The 22,429-nt window shown below is 37.1% G+C and overlaps 2 protein-coding genes across 4 annotated transcripts in view; one reads left to right on the top strand and one right to left on the bottom strand.

Moving 5' to 3' along the window:
- The window catches only part of LOC107593499 (protein FAM13C), a 24,614-nt gene extending 21,015 nt beyond the window's left edge, over positions 1-3,599 (top strand). The window contains exons 7-12 of the mRNA XM_016283233.1: positions 157-353; positions 463-546; positions 651-746; positions 1,179-1,363; positions 2,988-3,089; positions 3,464-3,599. Coding sequence (XP_016138719.1) covers positions 157-353; positions 463-546; positions 651-746; positions 1,179-1,363; positions 2,988-3,089; positions 3,464-3,578 — 779 coding nt within the window. The 3' untranslated portion in view covers positions 3,579-3,599. The remainder of the gene's footprint in view (positions 1-156; positions 354-462; positions 547-650; positions 747-1,178; positions 1,364-2,987; positions 3,090-3,463) is intronic.
- phyhiplb (phytanoyl-CoA 2-hydroxylase interacting protein-like b) overlaps positions 3,581-22,429 on the bottom strand; it is a 30,393-nt gene continuing 11,544 nt past the window's right edge. Inside the window, exons 1-5 of one of the 3 annotated variants that reach the window (XM_016283236.1) lie at positions 16,021-16,133; positions 9,207-9,403; positions 8,911-9,085; positions 7,983-8,100; positions 3,582-6,010 (exon numbers count right to left, since the gene is read on the bottom strand). In XM_016283236.1, the coding sequence (XP_016138722.1) occupies positions 5,473-6,010; positions 7,983-8,100; positions 8,911-9,085; positions 9,207-9,371 (996 nt within the window). In that variant the 5' untranslated portion in view covers positions 9,372-9,403; positions 16,021-16,133 and the 3' untranslated portion in view covers positions 3,582-5,472. The other 2 variants (XM_016283235.1, XM_016283234.1) reach the window with 2 other exon arrangements.

Below are 22,429 nucleotides of genomic sequence, written 5' to 3'. Positions count from 1 at the left end.
GGTGGCTGACTAAATACTTTTTTGCCCCACTGTATATATATATATATGTTCATGTGCAGACAATTCATGGTGCTGTCTGTCAAAATGAATGTTCCGAGGGAGTTTTGGTGGTTGTGTATCAATCAAACCAATGAACTTGTTCACTCGTTTCCCCAGATTTGAAGCTTAGACAGACATTTGAGGAATCCCGGACACATGAGAACAACCAGTTCACAGATATTTGCAGGTACACCAACGGCCAGCAGGAGATGCCAGAGCAGCAGCACAAGCCCTCTCTGGAGGAGACGGTGGACACACTCCTGAAACTACTACGGGAGAAACGCCAGGCCCTCGGCCTCCCAGACAACATGAAGGTGAAGCCATCTGCGGATGCATTCTGTTCGGGTGGGTGGGGATATGATTGTGTGCTTGTGCGGCCAGGGTTTGCGGTGATTAACTCAACGCACGCTCTTCTGTCCACAGGAGATGACCCAAAGACAGATGGCCCTGGAGAAGATCACTCTACAAAAATGTCTGCTGAATTTTGAGAGCCTACACGGCCGCCCTGTAAGAGGTTTTTCTCATTTAAATACAGAAATGTTCCAGTTAATTAGATACGGATATGGATTATAGCATTAATATTTGAACAAAATGTGATATTGTCTCCGTAGGGCACCAAACAAGAGAAAAACCTGGTAAAACCTCTCTATGATAGATACCAGATGGTGAAACATCTCCTGTGTGCGACTCCCACTATTACAACTATAGTAAGTGTTATTATATACTGCAGTGCATACAGTACACATACACTACCAGTCAAATAGTTAAAATCATTTTTTAAATGTTTTTATGATAGGTCTTTTTTAACAGTAAGTAACAGTAAAGACGTTTATAATGTTACAAAACATTTCCATTTAAGTAAAAATGCTCTTCATTGAAATACTCATTGAAGAATCCTGAAAAATGTATTACGATTTCCATAATAATATTAAGCAGCAACACTGATAATAATACAAACCCATTATTAATAATTGAGAATCAATAATAATTGAGCACCAAATCAGGAAATTAGAATGATTTCTGAAGGATCATGTGACACCGAACACTGATATAATGGTAAAAAACAAAATACAAATTCTCTTGTTTTTAAACTACAATTTAGAGTAAGATTCTGTATGTTTGTTTTGAATGTATCACAGGAAGAAGAAGAAGGCTCAGATGATGACTCTGTTCGGTACACACCCCCACCCCTGTGCCTCACTGATAAGAGAGGCTGTGGGGAGGAGGAGGGAGACAGTGACCCAGCCTTTGTGTCTCCGCTGGATGAGATCAAGACAGTGAGACATTCAGCCATAACCATGTCCAACCTCCACGAGGCCTCCAGGTATACAAGCCTTAGTCACTGAGGGACATCACGTGTAATAAAAATAATGAGGTAACATTTTAGTTTAGGCACCTATCCTCACTATTACCTAGTTGCTTATTAGCATGCATATTACTAGAATATTGGCTCTTTATTAGTACTAATAAAGCACATAATGTGACCCTGTCTGAGAAATCCAGGCTAAAGTCTCAAAATTGAATTATGAGATCAAAGTTTGCATCAAAGTTTGATTTCAACCATTAATTTCACTATGATTTAAATTTTTGACATGGCTTACTCAGTCAATATTAAAGATATATTTTCACAGAATGTTCTACATCTTTATGAAGGATGATTTTATGTCGAAAACAGTAAATCACAAAAAACGACTTTAGCTGGGTTTTCACAGGCAGGGTCACATATTAAAGGGGTCATATGATGCTTTATTAAAGATCATTATTTTGTGTATTTGGTGTAACAGAATATGTTGACATGCTTTAATGTTCAAAAAACACATTATTTTTCAAATACTGTACATTATTGTAGGCCCTCTATGCCCCGCCTCTCTCAAACGCTTCGTTTTCTACAAAGTCCCTCCTTCCGACAAGCGATGATTGGCCGAGCACCGCAAGCACTCGTCGGAAATGTAACCTTCTTTCTTTGCGTGCACATTTGGGCCGCATTATGCTAATATTTCCACATAGTGAGGTAGATATGTGGGGGCGTGGCAGAGTCTTAACTTTGATAAAGAATATCTCTTTGGTTTTGAGACTTTAGTCTTTGCAACTTCAGGGATCTTATCTATGCACAATCAGCTTGTAACACTCCAAAGAGAAAGGGAAACTTGAAATCGCATCATATGATCCCTTTAATCATCATATGTAACACTTTATTTTAAGGTGCCCTTTTTACACGTTACATGTACTTACTATTATGATAACAATAAATTATGCATAATTGCATGCAAGCAACCCTGAACCAAATCCTAATTCTAACCCTACCCATATAGCAAGCACAAGTAGTTAATTAATATTACTCAACACTTAAATGTAACAAGGACACCTTAAAATAAAGTGTAACTTTAATGCCTTATTCTGCGTGAGCATATCTTAAGATACCTTAAAGGGATAGTTCTCCCAAAAATGAAAATTCTGTCATTAATTACTCACCCTCATGTCGTTCCAAACCCGTAAGACCTTTGTTCATCTTCGGAACACAATTGAAGATATTTTTGACAAAATCCGAGAGTTTTCTGACCCTCATGCACAGCACACAACTGAAACATTCAAGGCCCAGAAAGGCTTTCTCTCACAAAAATCTCCTTACAGTGTCTCATCATCTAGCACAGTTTTATCATTGTAAAATATAAATTGGGTAGACTAAAATATGTCAGTATAAGCATTTCTATCAAATATACATAGTTTAAACAACATGTTAAACCTTTAAATTGTGGCTAACAGTATAAAAGCTTAAAATTCTTCAGGAAAATCGCAGAATTGGTAACCCTCTGGACAATATACTGCAATATATATTCTGTTGTGTAGACAGAAAACCTTGGGTGACATGGGTGTGTAAATGTTTCCTAATGATAAACTGTAGGGTAAAATATTCCTTTACAAACGATCTGTGTCTAATTGAATTGCAGGTCTGAGTTGCTGGAGTGTTTGCGTGAGACTCGAGCCGAGAAGAAGAGACGACGTAAAGTCATCAGAGAGTTTGAAGAGCAGTTTCTCACACAGATGGGAAGGTAAAACACAGATGCGTTACTGTGGCATTAACACATTTTAATGGTATTTTGTTACTTTTGTCTTTTTGAACATGGACAGGAAGGAAAAAGGAAAATAAAGATCAAAATAGTTAGCATAATGCACATCTAGGATACAAAAAATAATACCACCAGAAAGAAAAAAAACAAACAAACAATGTTTCTGTACACAATATATGGATTTTGTTTTTTAAATAAAATACATTTCCATTTAATCTGCTATCCACTGATGTACAAAACAGTAAGGCAACTCAAGGGTTAAATGTGTGTTTTAATGGTAGTGGAATCTCACAGAGTCATCCGTTTCATGCGGAATCTGTTTTTTTCTTCTTTCCCTCTCCACCAAAATAATGAAGAACTGCACAAAAAGATGACCGAATCCCCATGGCCGAGGAGTACCAGGAGTACAAAAGTCTTAAAGCCAAATTACGCTTACTGGACGTGTTGCTCAGCAAACAGGAAACCACATAGACTATCTGAGTTAAAGAGATTCTTTCTGCCTTTTAGTGTTGAACCCAATGTTTGGACCAAATAGAGTTTTTACATTTGACATAATTGTGCCATAATGATGCTAAAATGCACTTTAATATAATTTCTGACCACATTGGAAGTCCTAGACTCAGTGGGTTGGGCCGAACCGATCAAGGCCTATCACATAAACGCAAACGTGTGCGATCTCTGTGCTGTGTACAGAGCGAGACGGATCGATACAAACCTCATTCAGATTTCAAAGGGCAAAAGGAAATATAGAGGATTCATCTATGTTTATGAAATATGGTACTTTATTTTTGGAGAAGATTTTTTTTGAACAAAGTCGAATCGTATGCAATTTTTGTGTTTTCTTGCTCTCGTTTGAAGCTAGTTTATGATTCTAATTAGGAACATGGTGACATTATGCACACTAATGAGGATCCATGATTCTCTGGGGCTAGACACAATCTCTAGCCTGTCAAATAATGCAACGCTCTACATAGAAAACAACTCAGAGCACTTAAAACAATGGTTTTATGCAAATTTCAATGAGTTCCCTAACATGAAAATACAGCAGCAACAAACCATAATTGTATGCATTGTATGAACTAACAAAACGTAATTGTTCATTTCTCATATATTCGTCTCTCGCATTAAAAAGGGAGCACAAAATGAGACATACTACCCAGAATTGAAAAGATTCTCCCAGAAGAGCTAAGGACTGTATTTTTAAAGATCTATTTTTCTCAAAAACGTGTTAAAGTATGGTACGAGGCCATCACAGAGCACAGTTTTCCTCCTATATATGATATATTGGTTAAATTGAACACTGTCCAATCACGTCGTACACTAAAAACAATACTGAAGCCCAAAGCTGGAGATATGTTCATGAGAAGCGGATGTGCGCTTTAAGTGCAATTCTGCTCAAGTAGCTACTCTCTGGAAACAGAACAATCAATATCTTTCCTTTCCGACGGCTCTACTGCAATGAACTATTACAATCTTTGTGTAGTGTCTTTGCATGCCAACCAACGTAAACTGTTGAATTGTGCTACAATCAGGTGTGGTTATTCTGTCATGTTATCGTCGTCCCAGAATTAATTTGCTGTACACATCCACAATGACAAATGTAGCTTTTGAATGTTAGCTATAGTGCACGTAACTACATTGGTTTATATATATATATTATCTATATATATTTGCTTTATTGTGAACCTTTTCTTTTCCATCACCAAAGTCCTGTATTGTGCACTTCTGATTCTGTCCATTTTCTATTCACCAGTTAAAAAATAAATATTTTTCTATCTACACGTCGTATCACATTTATTATATGTTAAGTCACAGTATACTGGATGGGTTGGAATAGATAACATGAAACACTGCTGAAGAAGCGTTATGGAAGTGCTAATGTCAACGTTTCCAAAAATGTTTGCAATCATGCTACAGATACGTCCAATCATGTTTTTTTGAGATATCTCACTTGATATCCTCACATTCATAATGCCTCATAAGAACGGTTGTCTCGATTCACCGATTTGAGTGACTTGATGAGCATTTAGTGCTAAATTTGTGGAAACTTTGGTTACAATTCTGCGTTCTAACAGGAAGGTCTGACAGCCAATAGGATTAAAGAAGCAGTTCGATTGACAGGTCAACATCCCAACACAAAAATAGGAGCACAACATACCTAACCCAAACCCCGGGTCAAGATCCATTAGCTAGTAAACGAAAAAAAAGCATTTTGTCAAAAGCTGTGAGACACATGCTGCGGAGGAGCCTCCACCAGACACCAGAAGGAATTATGAATAAGTTCGATAATGGGTAAGGAGGACGGCGAAAGGAGAAGGCGATTTTCTGTGCTGTTCAAGGCAGCAGGAGGGTTCAGTTTCGTAGGTTAGCGTCCCACGCTGATGTTGCAGGTCTTGCAGCTGGGATCCTTCTTGGCATTGACTGTGGACTGGCTCATGAGCTGGTGGCCGCTGATCTCAGCTACCGTACCCAGGCTCAGATCCACGGGGTCGGTGTAGATGACCTCCAGGATAAGGTCCTGTGCGTGGTGGAACACCAGCCGGCCGTCTTCATCCTCCGAGCACGTCATAAAGCGGTTGTTGGCGAGATCCAGCGCTGGCAGGCGCTGCTTGCAGAACTCATCTCCAGACGAGCCCTTCGGCGCGATCACCAGAATGACGTAGTGATAGGCCGTGTACATGCAGTAGAAGTCGGCGAAATACAGGTTTGTCTTGGGGCTGAAGAGCTCCTCGGCTGGCAGTTGGAAGCGGTAACGGCCGTATGGCGAGTCCTGTGGGGGTTTGCCCGTGTTGAACTCGGTGTTGCAGCAGAAGAAGATGCCCTCGAGCTTCCCGCTGATGGGCGAACCGTGGCTGCCACTGTTGTCCTTCACTGATGGCAACATCTTGTTGTTTTGGGCCTCCCTGCAACAAGAAAATTCACTGTAAATGACAAATGACTTCATGGAGGTGACGTTCAGTGGTGCTAAATGAAATTAGGTTTAACGCAAACCATTTTCTCCTGACTTTTGCACTTAACTTCACTGCCAGTGTCTAACCTGCTTAAATCAGTACAGCCTAGCTGGAGAATACATTACAGCTAATTCAGAAACTGGAAAAGTAATAGCAAAGCTATCAAATGATTTAAAAAAGACCATGATTCTCAAGGACCACTGAGAATCATTGAACATTCTGCTAAATGTCTCCTTTTGTTATTCTCTGAAAAACAGTAGCTATGTTTCCATCCACCTATTTTTATGCACATTTTGGATTATCGCATACAAAACCGCTGGATGGAAACGCCAATATGTGCATCAATTCTAAAAATGCGCTTAAAAAACGTATGCGCACAATTGAGTAAGATAAACTTTTTATCCGATAAGAAAAAATGCGCATAAACTACGATGGAAACACATTTACCGAATAAATTCCACCATGCACCAAAGACTTGCTTTCAAAATGGAATGTTTAGAACAATTCTGATTAAACTACGATGGAAACACATTTACCGAATAAATTCCACCATGCACCATGCCCAAGACTTGCTTTCAAAATGGAATGTTTAGAACAATTCTGACTTAATTTCTCGCACTTCCGAATTTATATATTGCAATTATTTAGCAAAAACGTTCTCAGAATTGTTTATAACAGAATTCTGACTTCATATCTCACCGTTCAAGTTTGTCTTGCAATTAAAAAGTAAAAATTGGTAGATGTTAAATCAAAAGAAATCAGAATTGCAAGACATATACGAATTATACGATCACAATAATCTTTTTCATTTTTTTTAAATTCTGTAAACAATAAAAACCAGCCTTTGTGTAAATTATCATTATTAAGTGTCTTATTAATTCTCAGTCTGATCAGAAACCTTTTCCCTTTTTACTATCACCTCAGGGTTAGACCTGATCTTTATTGTTAATGTGGTAAATAAAACGGAAATGATATAAACAGGTTGAAACGCATGACTTATAATCCAGACATCTAATCAAGTCTGTGTGGAATTAATCTTTGAGTTTTGCATGGGGCAAGTACAACAACAATAGACTTTCACTCACTGATGTGAAACCGAATTTAATTACTTTTGAATAAAGCAAGACCATGAATATTGTAAAACTCAGGGAAGTAAGATGAAGTGGTACATTTAGATACACAAACTAGAGTCATATTAAAAAATATATTGATTTCTGAATGGAAATGAATGCCCCCCTTCCCCCTTCACTACTTTAGACTGCAGTGAGCCTTTTCAGATGGGTTTAATTTGATTCCACAGTGCCTCTTACATTTAAAATCATATTTATGCTTGGAAAAACTCATTATAGGTTTATTATATCGCCTTAGATGCATTAAATTCAACAGCATAAATGGTCTTTTCTGCTATAAAGACTGATTTAATGGCTGTTTTCATCCAATTATACTATACAGTACTGTATTAGCTGAATAGAGAATACATTTACTGTAAATCACAGGAATGCATAAAAGTAAATTCAAAATTAGAAAGATAATTTGCAATAGAGAGAACGTTTTAATAATAATAAAAAAAACTTCAGTATTCAGGGATTTTCCAATAGGAAGAAAATTAATATTCATATGAAATGAAAATTGTCATCACTTACAGAACATACCTTCATGTTGTACTAAATCTATGTGACTTACTGAAGACTATCCTGGAGCCTTTTTTAATTATGCAAGTGAAAGGGGACTGGTCTGATACCAGTGATGCTTCTTTTTGAAATCTACAGACCTAAGCCACATTTATTAAATGGAAAAGGATGGCAGGGAAGTTCCTCAGAATTTTACCTGTTTTGTTCCACAGAAGAAAGGTGTCATAGAGGTTTGGAAATAAAGCTGACTGTTCCTTTAATAATTTAGTGTTGATTTCCCTGTAGAAACATACCTTGCGTGGTCAAAGTACTCTTTGTGTTGGTTTCGATAAAAGACTGAGAACCGCAGCATTCTGCCGGCAATGACCTCGGCTTTCTCCAGTAACTGTGTGAGATGAACAGTGGAATAATCTGTAGATACAAACAAACAAAATAAATCAATAAAAGTCTTGGAGAGAGTCAGTATGAGCCATTAATGGCCTAAATATGTTCATGGAGGTCATATCAACAATACTTTAAAGCAGCGATCCCCAATATTCCCCATAAATAAAAAATGTTTACATGAAGTACCCCCAGAGATTTTAAGTATATATATATATATTTATATAAGATATGCAAGTAAATAGATAAAATATTTCATCTTTTTTTAGTAAATGTTTTTATGAATATGTAACTGCATTTTGTAGCTGGACTCACACTGTTGTTTTAGGAACCTGATCAATTATCATTTATTATTATTAATATCATTTACATCTAATTATATATACTATATTACTGCCATAAACTATTGAATGTTTGATCATATTTATAATAATAATTTTACTTTACACTACAAATTTATATAAGCTTGTATACTTCTATATTTTCAACCTCTCAAGCTTTTAACAAATCCTTTTATTTTATTTTTATATTATATATAACTTTAATTTTGGTGGAATACTGGTGAAATGCTGTAAACTGTATTTCCAGATTTTTGTAAATTATGCCAATGTGTAAATAACCCTTCACACCTTGCATTCCCAAATGCACATTAAACTTACAGCACATTCAGAGAAGGAGCTGACTATATAAGCACATTAAATTGCAACATTTGATATCATAATTATTGTGCTGCCCCTTTTATATACTTTCATTTTACATTTGATATATTTTTTATTCTTAGCTTTTCCCAATTTGGGAAACCCTGTGTTCAAATATTTCAAGCATGAATGTGCATCTCACCGGCTGTACAGAATTCAATGATCTCGCTCCATTCTGACACGGCGTAGTCTCCATCACCCTGTTTGGACGCGGTCTGAACGGCCACAGTGTATTCAGTGCGTGGACTCAGGAACCAGTGTCCTCGCACTGTCATGGGCAAAGGAACCGCTTTCGCTACCAGTTTAGTGGGGACGTCCTAGAGGAGACAGATAATAAATGAGATTAGATAGTCGTGTTCTTGCAGTTCACTCGCTGCAAACACATGAACATCAGGATGTGTGAGAATGAGTGAATATAGAGCTGCTGTGTACACGCACCTTGTGTTTGAACTTGTTGGCATTCTTGTTTTCTTTCTTGTTGAGGTCGATGAAGTAGTGCGTGATGCGTTCCTTGGACCTGGAGTCCATATCCCAGCAGATCTTAAAGGAGTCGCATGTGATGTTGCTTATTTTGATGTTCTGGGGAACAGGAAGTTCCTCCATCTCGGCAATGCCGCTGTCCAGGGACTTATTTCCTGAAAGACACACAGAGAACAAAGTTTGAAGAAATGCTTTAAGGAAGCTTTTATCAACATAAAACCATCTTTCGGAACATATACACATTTAAAATGTAGTCTTTCTCTTCCGAGTAAACAAATGCAAACATTGATGACTCATCATGCACTCAGGGGTGTGTTCAAATTTTTGTCCAATCAAATGCTCTCTAGAATGAGAACGTCCCTCCACCGATACCACATTCCTCTGGCTAGAAATAGCAAGTAGCAAGTCACAGTTCAGTTTGATATTATTCTGATACATTATTTTATCCAGTGTTGCAAGATTAAAGCAAGCACAGCACTTTTACTGCATGCAAAATGATGAACTTGCAGCTTAATCTGATAAAATATTAATAATATAATTAATAATGTATGTCTTGCTGTATACCCTTATTAGTATTTCCTAGTTTTTACATGATAGTGCAATTTCTAAGTTATACTTTGAAATAAGAATGATTTATTAATGAATTTACCTTGTGCATCTAACACATTGTTTATATATTTATTAATTTCCAGTGTACTTGACAACAATTTCACATTTCACTTGAAAATGTTCTATGAAAAAATAAAATCTCTACGTTGGCTCACTTCCCTGATTCAAAGTCTATATGTTTACTTCTGCTTGACTGTCTGCTACATAAAGATTGAAATCTGATCTCAGACCCTAAGTAATGAGCCTCACTAATCAGTAATTGTTGAGTTTTTGTTTGTGTAATGATTTAGTTTAATCATCAACTGCTCGACTGGATATGTGCTTTTTAATTTAGTGGACTTCCAGACTACAAATCGCATATTGCACTACAAATTGCCGTCTTTTCATGTGTGGCTTTTTATCATGTAATCAACACACTACACAATCAGACCCACCTCAAGCATTTCTCTTTTAGCTCTGAAATAAATCAGAAGACAACACAATCATCCTTGAGACCTGTAGAAGGTCGAATCAGCAAAATAGCTTGCAGCCCTAAATCAAAACTAGCACACAGCATAACAACACCACAATCTCTAGCCTCTTCTGTCCAGAGATGGGAAAAATACTAACAATGTCATGAATTCCTGCATATTAAAAAGCAAAGTGACTATACGATATTCTATATATTGCAATATAGTGAATATTTGGATATGAAATCTGATATTATTCTTTTCCTTTTTTTTTTAATTTTATTATTTTGATTTGATTTCTATGCTGTAAAAAAATAAATAAAAATCTCGCTACCAATCTAAAACACACGGAAGTTGACCTGACAACATAACACCATACGTCAAGAAAAATAATTTCACATTCTTACAGATACCATATTCTGTACTTTGACATCATTAGAGGCACCATGTTTCTGATGTCCAAAGTAAAAGATTTGCTTCATAAACATTAAATGACATTAAATTAACTTTACAATTATTAAAATTATCTGTTTCAAACATCTGATATATGAAAGATCTGAATTATCGCCTTTATGCTGTTATTTTACCTCTGAAGTTGTCTCTACTGAATCTGATACTTAAAATCATGCAACAATACCATCATTTTATCAAAATACACAAGTTATATTCAATTAATTGTATGAAAAATATTTGTAATTATCAAATAAAAAAATTTTATATCCCACATTTTGCATTGAACCCTGTTACTATATGATTTTCCTTGGGGGAAAAAAGCATCTTTTAAAGGGGTCATATGATGCTGCTAAAAAGAACATTATTTTGTGTATTTGGTGTAATGAAATGTGTTTATGTGGTTTAAAGTAAAAAAAACACATTATTTTCCACATACTGTACATTATTGTTTCTCCTCTATGCCCCGCCTTTTTGAAACGTGTCGATTTTTACAAAGCTCATCGGTCTGAAAAAGCGAGGTGTGCTGTTATTGGCCAGCTATCCAGTGCATTGTGATTGGCCGAATACCTCAAGCGTGTGACGGAAATGTTACGCCCCTCACCATACTGTTGATGCCGTGTCCCGGCCGGAGTGACGAGACAAAAACATTAAAACCCATTACAAACGAGGGATTTGTTGCATCCAGTGGGGACATAATTACTGATTATAATGACTTATACTGACTTTTTACGCGTTGCGTTGCTTTGCATCGCGCCGCGCCGCGCTACGTCAAGAAAAATAATTTCACATTCTTACAGATACCATATTCTGTACTTTGACATCATTAGAGGCACCATGTTTCTGATGTCCAAAGTAAAAGATTTGCTTCATAAACATTAAATGACATTAAATTAACTTTACAATTATTAAAATTATCTGTTTCAAACATCTGATATACGAAAGATCTGAATTATCGCCTTTATGCTGTTATTTTACCTCTGAAGTTGTCTCTACTGAATCTGATACTTAAAATCATGCAACAATATCATCATTTTATCAAAATACACAAGTTATATTCAATTAATTGTATGAAAAATATTTGTAATTATCAAATAAATAATTTTTGTATCCCACATTTTGCATTGAACCCTGTTACTATATGATTTTCCTTGGGGGAAAAAAGCATCTTTTAAAGGGGTCATATGATGCTGCTAAAAAGAACATTATTTTGTGTATTTGGTGTAATGAAATGTGTTTATGTGGTTTAAAGTAAAAAAAACACATTATTTTCCACATACTGTACATTATTGTTTCTCCTCTATGCCCCGCCTTTTTGAAACGTGTCGATTTTTACAAAGCTCATCGGTCTGAAAAAGCGAGGTGTGCTGTGATTGGCCAGCTATCCAGTGCATTGTGATGATCCGACGAAGGAGCGGCAAGCACATGTGATGACCCCAGGCTTCGCCCACGGTGAAAACCGATCCGGCGATCCACAGCGCAAAGTTGATGCGACCAGCACGGATCAGCTCCAGGCATGACGAAGCAGATATCGTCCTCTTTTGGAAGACCAAACAAAGTAGTTTCGCTTTCACAACGAAGCACACAGCATCTTCAGGACATGGCGGCAGCGTCAACAATACTACAGTGAGAATAAAAGTTACGCCTTCTTTTTTTGCGTGAACATTTGGGCAGCGTTATGCAAATCTTCCCACAGAGCGACGTAGATATGTGGGGGCGTGTTAGAACGAGCCGTTTTAGGTAGGTGTGGCTGACTCTTAACTTTTATAAAGAATATCTCTTTGGGTTTGAGACTTTAGTCTTTGCAACTTTACAGATCTTCTTTATGCACCAAGAGCTTGTAACACTCCAAAGAGAAAGGAAAAATTGAAATCGCATCATATGACCCCTTTAAAATTGGCACAGACAGGACAAATTGTGACATCTTTGGGACATTCTAATCTACATCATGGTAAAAACTCTTATTCAGCATTCAGCAAGGTCAACCACTGTTATTGTAAGATAAAATTATCAAATAAGTATATTTGGATAAAAATTGAGGATATTTTTATGTGAAATATAAGCTTCTCAATAACTACAAACCAACAGTTGTTTCCAAACTAGCCACAAAAACTGAAATATAAATTTCAGCAACAGAGTTGCAAAAATTGCTTGAAAATAAACCTCCCAAAAAGTTTGACCTCCCAAATTTGACCATTGCCATTTTCCAAATGTTAAGCTCATTCTTTCACTGACTATTTGTTCAAAATAAGACCTACAACTTTCTCTAAAAATGTGTCTGCTATACTGGATATTTGGCCTGAGGAGACTTAGCTATTCAAGCACAAACCCCAAACTCTCTTGGTCCTGGTGCCAGGGTGGCCTGTCCATTCACTCCAGCTCTATAGGGAGATACGAATGAATGAACTTAAAATAAAGAGAGCAATCAAAAGCCAGAGAATGCCTGCGGGATTGCTATGCAGACACATTACCTGCCCAGTCAGCTAAAACTGGTGTGTAAACACACACCGTAGAGATGAAGGCAGTAGAGTCAGAGCTGGCGAAGCACCATAAGGGAGATGTCCTCCCGTGTCTCTTCAGATAGAGCATTATAGAAGAGCGGGCTCCTCTCAGCCACCAGAGAGAGGCTGAATGAATGATTCATAGGCAGCCCCTTACAGTAGCTCCCAGCGCTGAATCATTTCTTGTTTTATCCCGCGCCTGCACTATGAGTTCTCAGAGCAAAGACTCGGGATAGCAAGAGATCGCCTACGTTAGGGAGGAGCGCTCTGACAGCCAGTACTGTCTTACTGGTACGCTATTATCTCAGCAGAGAATTACTTCTGGAACACTTTGTTACTTTCAGCTACATAATGAAGAACTTGTTACGCTGTAGTTCCATATCACAAGTGTTTCTAATTCACAACCAGAGGGTCTAAGAGACAAGAGAATAAGGAAGTCTATGCGTTTAGTGTAATTACTGTTGTTAGTTTGAGCAGTTTTCGGTATCAAGAAGCTGTGAGATGTTAAATGTAGAGCAGCACAGGTCTCCTAACACAAACCCACACAGTTAACACAATTAAGTCATTCACATTGATTAAAAGGCTAAACTAAAAATACAATTCTAAATTTAATTCAAAATTAAAAAAAAAAAATTATAATTGTTTTTTTTAAAGGAAATTGATTTTTAAGGTGGATGGATGATTTATGATGTTATGTTACAAAATATTTCTATCAAATAAATGCTGCTCTTTCCAAAATTGTATTCATCAGGAAAATGAATAATTGTAAAATCTAATATCTATTTATAATATTAATCAGCACAACTGTTTTCAGCAATAAGGAAAAGACTATTTTAGGACCATTATAAGTTTTATTTGTATTATAATTATTTTTATTTTCCATGAAATTATTTTCATGAATGGTAGGAACATATTCCTTTTTTGTGCAAATTCTCATTGACTCGTTGAAATTCTCAAAGATGAATTAAACTTAACAAGACATTTTAAAAATGTGGCAAATTATTATTTCTATTTCAAGTAATCTTCAAAGTTTCTGTTCATCAAAGGGTCCCCAACAGCTTATATTCATCCAAGTTTAGTCATACTTTATGCTATTTAGCCAATTCTTTGTATTTGCCAGTGCCAGTGCCACTGGCTTTTTCTTCCACTCTAACTGAAAGGCCAGTCTCCTCTTTAATGTTATGGGAAAAACAGGTGTGTGTGTGTGTGTGTGTATGTAAACATAGGTTAAATATAATTAAAATAGCCTTAAAATATATATTTTTAACTCTTTTTTTCATAGTTGTTATTTATTTATTGATGATGATGATGATGATGATTATTATTATTATTATTTTGTGGAAAAAATACGACCTGTTGTTGACATGTTTTGTAACATAAATTAAAAGCTCTGGGCAGATCTGAATTAATTAAAAATCATACTTTAAGCCACCATTCACAAATAATTCTACCTCTGATGTAACCTTGTTATCAGGTTTTTAAAGTACCAAGAAGCAGTGTTGCATATAAAAATGCCATCAATGACATTTATCCAACAACATTACTGCAAGGACACCGTTGTGGCATGCTGTAAATCAAATTACATCTAAAAAGCCTTAAGAGGATCACAATGTCAAACTGCTCACAATTCAGATTCTCTATGGGGCTTAATGGACAAAAAGCCATGACAACACCACATCTTTCTGAGCATGCCAAAAACTCACAGATGGCATAAAATCCTATATATATAGTACCAGCCCACACACATTTGCACACACATTCTAATTCTTTAATATTACTATTTTGAATAATAGTATAATATTATATAGAAATAATATGTATTAATATTATTATTATATGAATAAATTAGTAATGCATAGTGAATAACAGTGTAATAATATTAATTATTAATATAAATGTTCATATAATGATCAATAATATGAATTAATAATACAAATATTATTATTATTATAGTTGCATACAAAACTGAGCATTTAAGCATAAACCGTTATACCAAAAGATTTTAAAGAAATTAATTCTATCAATTTCCTCCAAATGTTTTACTGGTATTGTATATGTTTACAGCATGCATAATAGCACATAGGCACGCGATAGTGAATGAGAACTCAAGCAGCACTAATGACTTGTCATCTAGAATCATCATCAAAGATCCGGACACACAGTCATGCACAGGAAACCCAGTTTAGCAAAACCTCAGTGGTATACACTAGGAATGCAAAACACTTCTAATTTTGTCTTTTCTCCTTGTAAGGACATTTGAATGGGATGATATCACGAAGGCATGGGGAGAACCTCCTTCTCCCTAAAGAGTGCTGCTGAAATCTCCATCCACGATTAGATGTTATGTTACTTACTACTCTATCAGTTGAAGAAGCTTATTTAAGTAAATATCCTTTCTCTGTCTTTCCATTATTATTGCATCAATAATATCCTCTTTTGGCTGCAATGGCTCTAAAATAAACTGCCCTCTCCTTTCGAAGATAGCATCAGTAATCCATTAACACAAAGAACTCAATAATTCCATTTCTGAAAAAAGCAATAGTAGAACATATGCCGAGGATGTAGCATTGAAGCGTTATCCTTTCATTAACACAGACTCGTTATTTATTAGTCACAAGGTCATAGCATCTGTTTCACTAATGAGCACAGATACTCACTCTGGCTTTCATCCGCTCTCCGCATCTGGTTCCAGGTAATCTTTGTTCACAACAGACTAGTAAAACAACTGGTGATGCAAAAGCCTAAGCCTGCCGCTACACCTACCAGCCAGACGAACACTGTCCTTTCATGGACTCCTTCCGGCAGGAGCAGCAGGTGTAATGCCGTAGCTAAGGCTAGTGGACATGGTCTCCTGTCCAGACCCAGCGTACTGACCCGTCTCCAATGCACCCTGAGCCTAAAGCACACGCTATTGGCTTAGAGCAGATTTAGTGTTTGTTTTACAAGCCTAGCACACTCCCATATGAGGAGCCCGGATTATGTCATCAGCTGGACTCAGTGACTAACCGCGGGTCAGCGCTGGACTGAAATTTCAGAGCGAGGAGGGAGGGAGGTAGAGAGAGAGAGAGAGCTGGGTTGTCTCTCAGTTGGGTAATCTGGTCACCCGCTCCCATTAGGAAAGGGGAAAATATCCTTTGAAGTTCTGCATCCCTCCCCTTCACCATAATGTTTGCACTGTCTGTCATATTTCCAAAAGATGACACCATTCTTATAACGGATGTCAGTATATTAGAGATTATTTCCTACTGCGGTAATTGGAAAGAAGAATCCGCCTGTTCTGGGAATGTGACACTGACATTTTCACAGTAAGTGTTTGACATTCCACAAAGATTTCACCTTCTGAAACCTCCAATTGTAAAGAGAGGAAAAAAAGTTTGTCAAGACAAGTTTTGAATGTTGGTTTGCCTGGATGATTACAGAATGTTTGAAGTCTCATGATGAAGTTAGATTGCATGGGCAATTTGAAAAGATATTTGTAGCTTGAAGATACATAGACATTGCTGGTTGCTTGTGTGTTCTATGTGAAGAGACATAAGACAGTCAGATAGATAGGAACAGCAGCAACAACTAAAGTCACAGAGCAGGTCACAGAGAGCTAAGGGGTGCATGGTGCATAAAAGTCACCAACGCTCTGCTGATTCCAGAGCTGGAGAGTTTAGAACTTCCACTGGCTTTAATATCAGCACAATTCAGCACTGTATGGAGCTTCATGGAATAGGTTTCCACAGCCGAGCAGCTGCATGCAAACCTCACATCACCAAGTACAATATTAAGCGTCAGATGGAGTGGTGTAAAGCACGCCGACACTGGACTCTGGAGCAGTGGAAACCAGTTCTGTGGAGTGATGAATTACACTTCTCTGTTTGGCAGTCTGATGGGTGAGTCTGAGTTTGGCAGATGCCAGGAAAACGTTACCTGCCTGACTGCATTATGCCAACTGTAAAGTTTGCTGGTGGAGGGGTAATGGTATATTACTGTTTTGCAGGGGGTTGGGCTAGGCCCTTTACATCCAGTGTAGGGAAACTGTAATGCTTCTGCATACCAAGACATTTTGGACAACAGGGATTTTCGCACCATGTAGTTCTAGGAACTAGCCAGCATGGTGGTTCCTAGAGAACCAGTTTCCCCCTCTGTAGGGTTGGGAATTGAAAATCAATTCCAATTCCAGAATCGAATACTTAAGGTCAGGAATCGGATACTTGTTATAAAATTAAAATTTCGATTCCGCCTTTTTTTTTCATCTGTTAGGACCCGACCTAGTGATCTGCCAGGACCTGGTTTGCTAATCTAAGTGCTCCAAAGTTTGGCTACACTTGTGATCAGAAGCCGAAAAAGCTAAGTATAATATTTGTGATAAGCTAAACATGTTGCAAGAGAGGTCTCACCACCAACATGACATAGTACTTTATTTTAAAAGATCATTAAAGATCATGAACATGATTGAAACACCAATGTGATTCTATTCCTAAATTACTATGATTTAGAATTACAATGATTTCAACCACACAGTATCATTATTTCTGTTACAAATATTCAAATAATCACAGAAGTACTGGGATAAAAGTTTATAGTTTGGATATAAACTGGGAATCGAAAAGATTTGGAATCAATAAGCAGAATCGGAATCAGTCTTGATCAAATTCAAACGATACCCAACCCTACCCCTCGGGCCATTTTCCTGGTTGCATTCGCACCAGCAGCAGGAACTCTGAAGCGGCCGTTAGTGTCATCTTTATGCGGGCCGGCATTTATAAATGTCAACAACTGGTGAATGGAGGGCGCTGTGAACGAAGTTGTTTTTGTTGTGTGAAGTGGGTTTCTTGATAACTGAGATGGGATGTAAACACACAATTTACGTGATTGAAAGTGCATGAAAATCTGACTAAATCTCCTTTGACAACTTGCAGAGTTACATATCATCGAGGCTGAGAATAGAACACAACGCTGCAGACAACAGGTAGCAAAATGCCATTTTAGCTGTTTTCCATGTTCATGGAGTAAATACTTTTACATGACTTTTAAAAAATGCTGGGTAATCAATGTTTCATGTGCGTTTGGCCAGTCAGCATACACTTGCGTCACTGGTAGTTTCTATAGAACTGTTTTAGACCCTATTCTGAAGTAGGAGCTAATTAAGTTCCCCCAAACGGAGTTCCTAGAACTAAATACGTTCCTAGTTCTTGCAGTGCGAACACTCCAAAAAGCGGGAACTTACGCCAATAGTTCTAGGAACTATGAAAAGGTTCCTCCAGTGTGAAGGCCTCAAATGCTATGCTTTCATCTTTGTGGGAACAGTTTGGGGAAGGCCATTTTCTATTCCATCATAACTGTGCCCCAGTGCACAAAACAAGGTCCATAAAGTCATGGTTGGAAGAGTTTGGTGTGGAAGAACTTGATTGGCCCGCACAAAGTCCTGACCTCAACCCCATCGAACACCTTTGGGATGGAGACTGTGAGCCAGACTTCTCATCCAACATCAGTCCCTGACCTCACAAATGCTCTACTGGACGAATGGACGAAAAACTTGTGGAAAGCCTTCTCAGAAGAGTGGAAGTTGTTATAGCTGCAAGGGGGGGGGGATTCCATATTCATGGCTATGTACATGTCATTTTATATCCTCCAGTATAGCTCTGTTAAATAAATATTTGTGATATTACAGTTGTGATTTTACATCTATGGCAGTGATTCTGTTGTTGTGAAAGGGATGTTGTTTGATGCTGGTTGTATGTATTTGTAATGTGTCTACTGGCATCCTCACATGACCAGACAACAATGGACAGATAGAACTCACGAGACCGCAGACAATGGGCATCTTCATCCTCAACATTCTCTGGTGGACCACTCCATGAGCCCCATAACACCCTCATTGAGCTGAAAAAGACCCTCAGCAGCCCTCCACCGCTCTGGAGCATGAGGAAAGAGAGGGACTGCTTTGTTGCATTCATCCTAATGAATAATAAACGGGAAACATTATGCAGGAACAGAGCCTTTCATGAAACACTTGTGGTTGAAATCCATAGCCAGAGTTAAATGGCATCACTATCACCCTCAAACAAGTGCATATGGATTAACATGTCAGGAGCAGCATTTTTATTTGGGTGATTCATGTGGTGCTGGTTATTGCTAGAGGAAAGCCTATGATGGGTGGATCATAAAATATGCAAAACAGAATCTATGATGACTACAGGATAACACAATACACTGGCTGAACCTGGCCATCTATCTATCTAGTCATGAATACCAAGAACTGACACTGGGAATTTACCATAATATCCCGTGGTTTATGAAATGCTGTGGCCTCATGGGTGATGTCTTAAAGCTACGGCCACCACTTCACTTTAATAAATCACACACAGAGCTCTTCCTCATGACCCAGGGGCTGTTCATGTTTATATAACCTCTCCTCCTTGAATTCCCGCTTAAGATGCAAGGATAATGGAGTTTAATATCTCCAGGGTACGGGTATTATACTGGACCACTCTTGTATCTGAGGCAGCGCATTAAAGTTTCATCAGTCCTTGGTCCCAAGACTATAAATAGACCAGCATTTCATTCTTTAATGTGTTGAATCAGAGTGGAGCGATGCTGCAGAGATGAGATCATCCAAGCTGTCTTACAGTGCAAATTCAATGACACATTGTTCGTTTTGTTTAAGGAAGTGTTGACATGGGCGCTGACATGAAAACAGAGATGGAGAAATAAAAGTGCCAATTGTGCAGTGGAAGACACTGCAGTGTAAATTAAATATCAGCTGCTAAAACCCAAACCTCTGCAGTACAAACAAGAATCCAGAGGAATGTTTAATTGCTCACAGTTTTCTCGTTCACAGCTCAGGAGTCTTAATGACGTCCTTCAGTATATTTCAAGTAAAAACATTGTCTCACATCTTTCTCCTAAAATTGCTAGCAAATATATATATATATATATATATATATTGGATTAAATTACTCATAAAGTCCAGTAAATACATTTGTAAGGTTACAAGGGATTTCTGTTCCAAATAAAAAAACTGTTCTTTTGAATTTGGTATTAATCAAAGAATCCTGAGGAGCATGTATCATGGACTCTTTTCAACATTGATAATATTTAGAAATGTTTTTGAGCATCAAATCAGCATATTAGAATGATTTTAAATATATTAGAAAAATATTTTAATAGTAATACTGTTTCACAATATGAGTGTTTTACTGTATTTTTAATCAAGTAAATGCAACTTTGCATGAATAAATAAGTAGGAAACGTAGCTCATTAATTTATTACAACCAAGACCCCCTTAACAACTGCGAGGCAACATGCTAAAACACATTAAAAACACTTAGCAACAGGAAAGCAATACACTGACAACCACCCACAAGTTCCGATCTGTTTTAAATTGCCAGTTTTCATGGCAACTACAACTTTATTTCATGATTTTTATGACTTTGTTTGAGCTTGCAGGTTATGTTATCGTTCTTATAACGGTTTGAGGGGCTCAGCTGGTCTCTTGAGACACAGTAAGACATTCTGACCTCAGGCAAGCAGAAATTGTACAGACAGCACCAAATGCAGCCTGTCTACCCTTGAGTTTAATGCATGAAGTCATATTTTCTCAAAGCTGTCAAGAATCAAAGAATCTCAAGCAACGGTAATTAAGCAAAAGGCTTAATGATGCACAGCTTGAATTGCTCCTGAAGATTATTACCACTGTACTGTCTCAGAGGAAATGGAGCATTTTGTTAGAATGGCTAATTACTTCTGTGCCTTTAGACCAAAGCTAAAGCATCATCAGAATGATGACGAGCAATAAATGTGGACACGTCCATTTTCACAGAGCTGTTTTTATGTTTGATGTGGCCACTGTATCAGAAATAACTCTTGTGTCTCTGCTGTGAGGTTTTCTGATGGAATCATCGGTCAGTGTTTCATGATATTTATGGGAATGTCATGTTTATAGAACAATATCAGATCTTATACTAATGCTTTACCAATATGCCATATCAAATATACTGTAAAAAATACTTTTAGTGTTATTTTGAAATAAATATTTGTTTTATATCAATTGAATTTGTTTTCAGCTTAGTCTTCACTCTTCACTGAAGTGCACTAAAATTAGGTAACCACTTTGATTTGACTTAAAGCTAAAATGTGGCATTTTGGTGCTACTAACATCCAAGCTAAGGAGGATTAATTAAAAAATGTATGCCTTTACAGTTAATAAGTACTTCATGAAAAAGTATTCAGTAACCTAATCCAAGCACCACAATATGAAAGTACTGTAATGTAATTTAATTACTTTTGGATTCCTTCAAGGTCACATATGAAAATAAAGTCAATTAAAAAAGCAGGCTCATCAAAAATACTTACATTTATTATGGATTTGATGCAAAATATAAAATATTTGATGCAAAATGTAAAATATTTAGGAAATGCTATGTAAGAATGCTGTAACTAAATGCGCTGCTAATATGAAACCAGAATTCTTACACAGACGAAATATTTCTGCAAAAGAAAAATACGGAATAAAAATTAGCATTTCTTTTTCTCAAGCAAATATTCTAAGAACAAATGCACTGAATTGTTAACATTAAACAATGATAAAAAAATATTGTAGGTGTTGTAAGTATTGTAGGTAATTCAAAATTACCTCAAAGTTTAATCCTGTCAAGTAATTCAGTTAGTCTGTTGGCAGCATTTAGCATAACTATTGTTTTATTATGTAGAAAGAACTTACTCTCTTTCTCCCACTGTCTTCCCTACAAATGTACACATGCAGTACTGGCACACTCACACACACAGAAACATACATGTGCATTGATGATGATTTTGAGTAAAATAGTTTAGCAACTGTAAAGCGGCATGGCATTTCTCATTAGCGAGGTAATAATGGTGCTGTTCTTGAAGCAGATTAACTTACAGTTCTGCTATTAGTAGAGATGCTGCTGCTGAACACTGCAGAGAGGCGCACAGACTCAGGAAATGTACACATGCTTAAATATTTCTCTCTCTCTCTCTCTCTCTCTAATAACTGCATTAGTCTGACACTTTGCATTGTGGCTACATCACCACCTCTGGTATGCATTATTTTCTAATAATTCAACAGCACATCGACAACAATTTCTTATTTAAATGAAACCATTGTAATCCTGATAGTATTGCCATTTTTGACTAAATGTAACTGTAATCTGATTACTTA

This window comes from Sinocyclocheilus grahami, unplaced genomic scaffold, assembly GCF_001515645.1.
Source record: "Sinocyclocheilus grahami isolate Dianchi unplaced genomic scaffold, SAMN03320097.WGS_v1.1 scaffold172.1, whole genome shotgun sequence".
NCBI classification, from domain to species: domain Eukaryota; kingdom Metazoa; phylum Chordata; class Actinopteri; order Cypriniformes; family Cyprinidae; genus Sinocyclocheilus; species Sinocyclocheilus grahami.
This window is presented reverse-complemented; position numbering and strand designations above follow the sequence as displayed.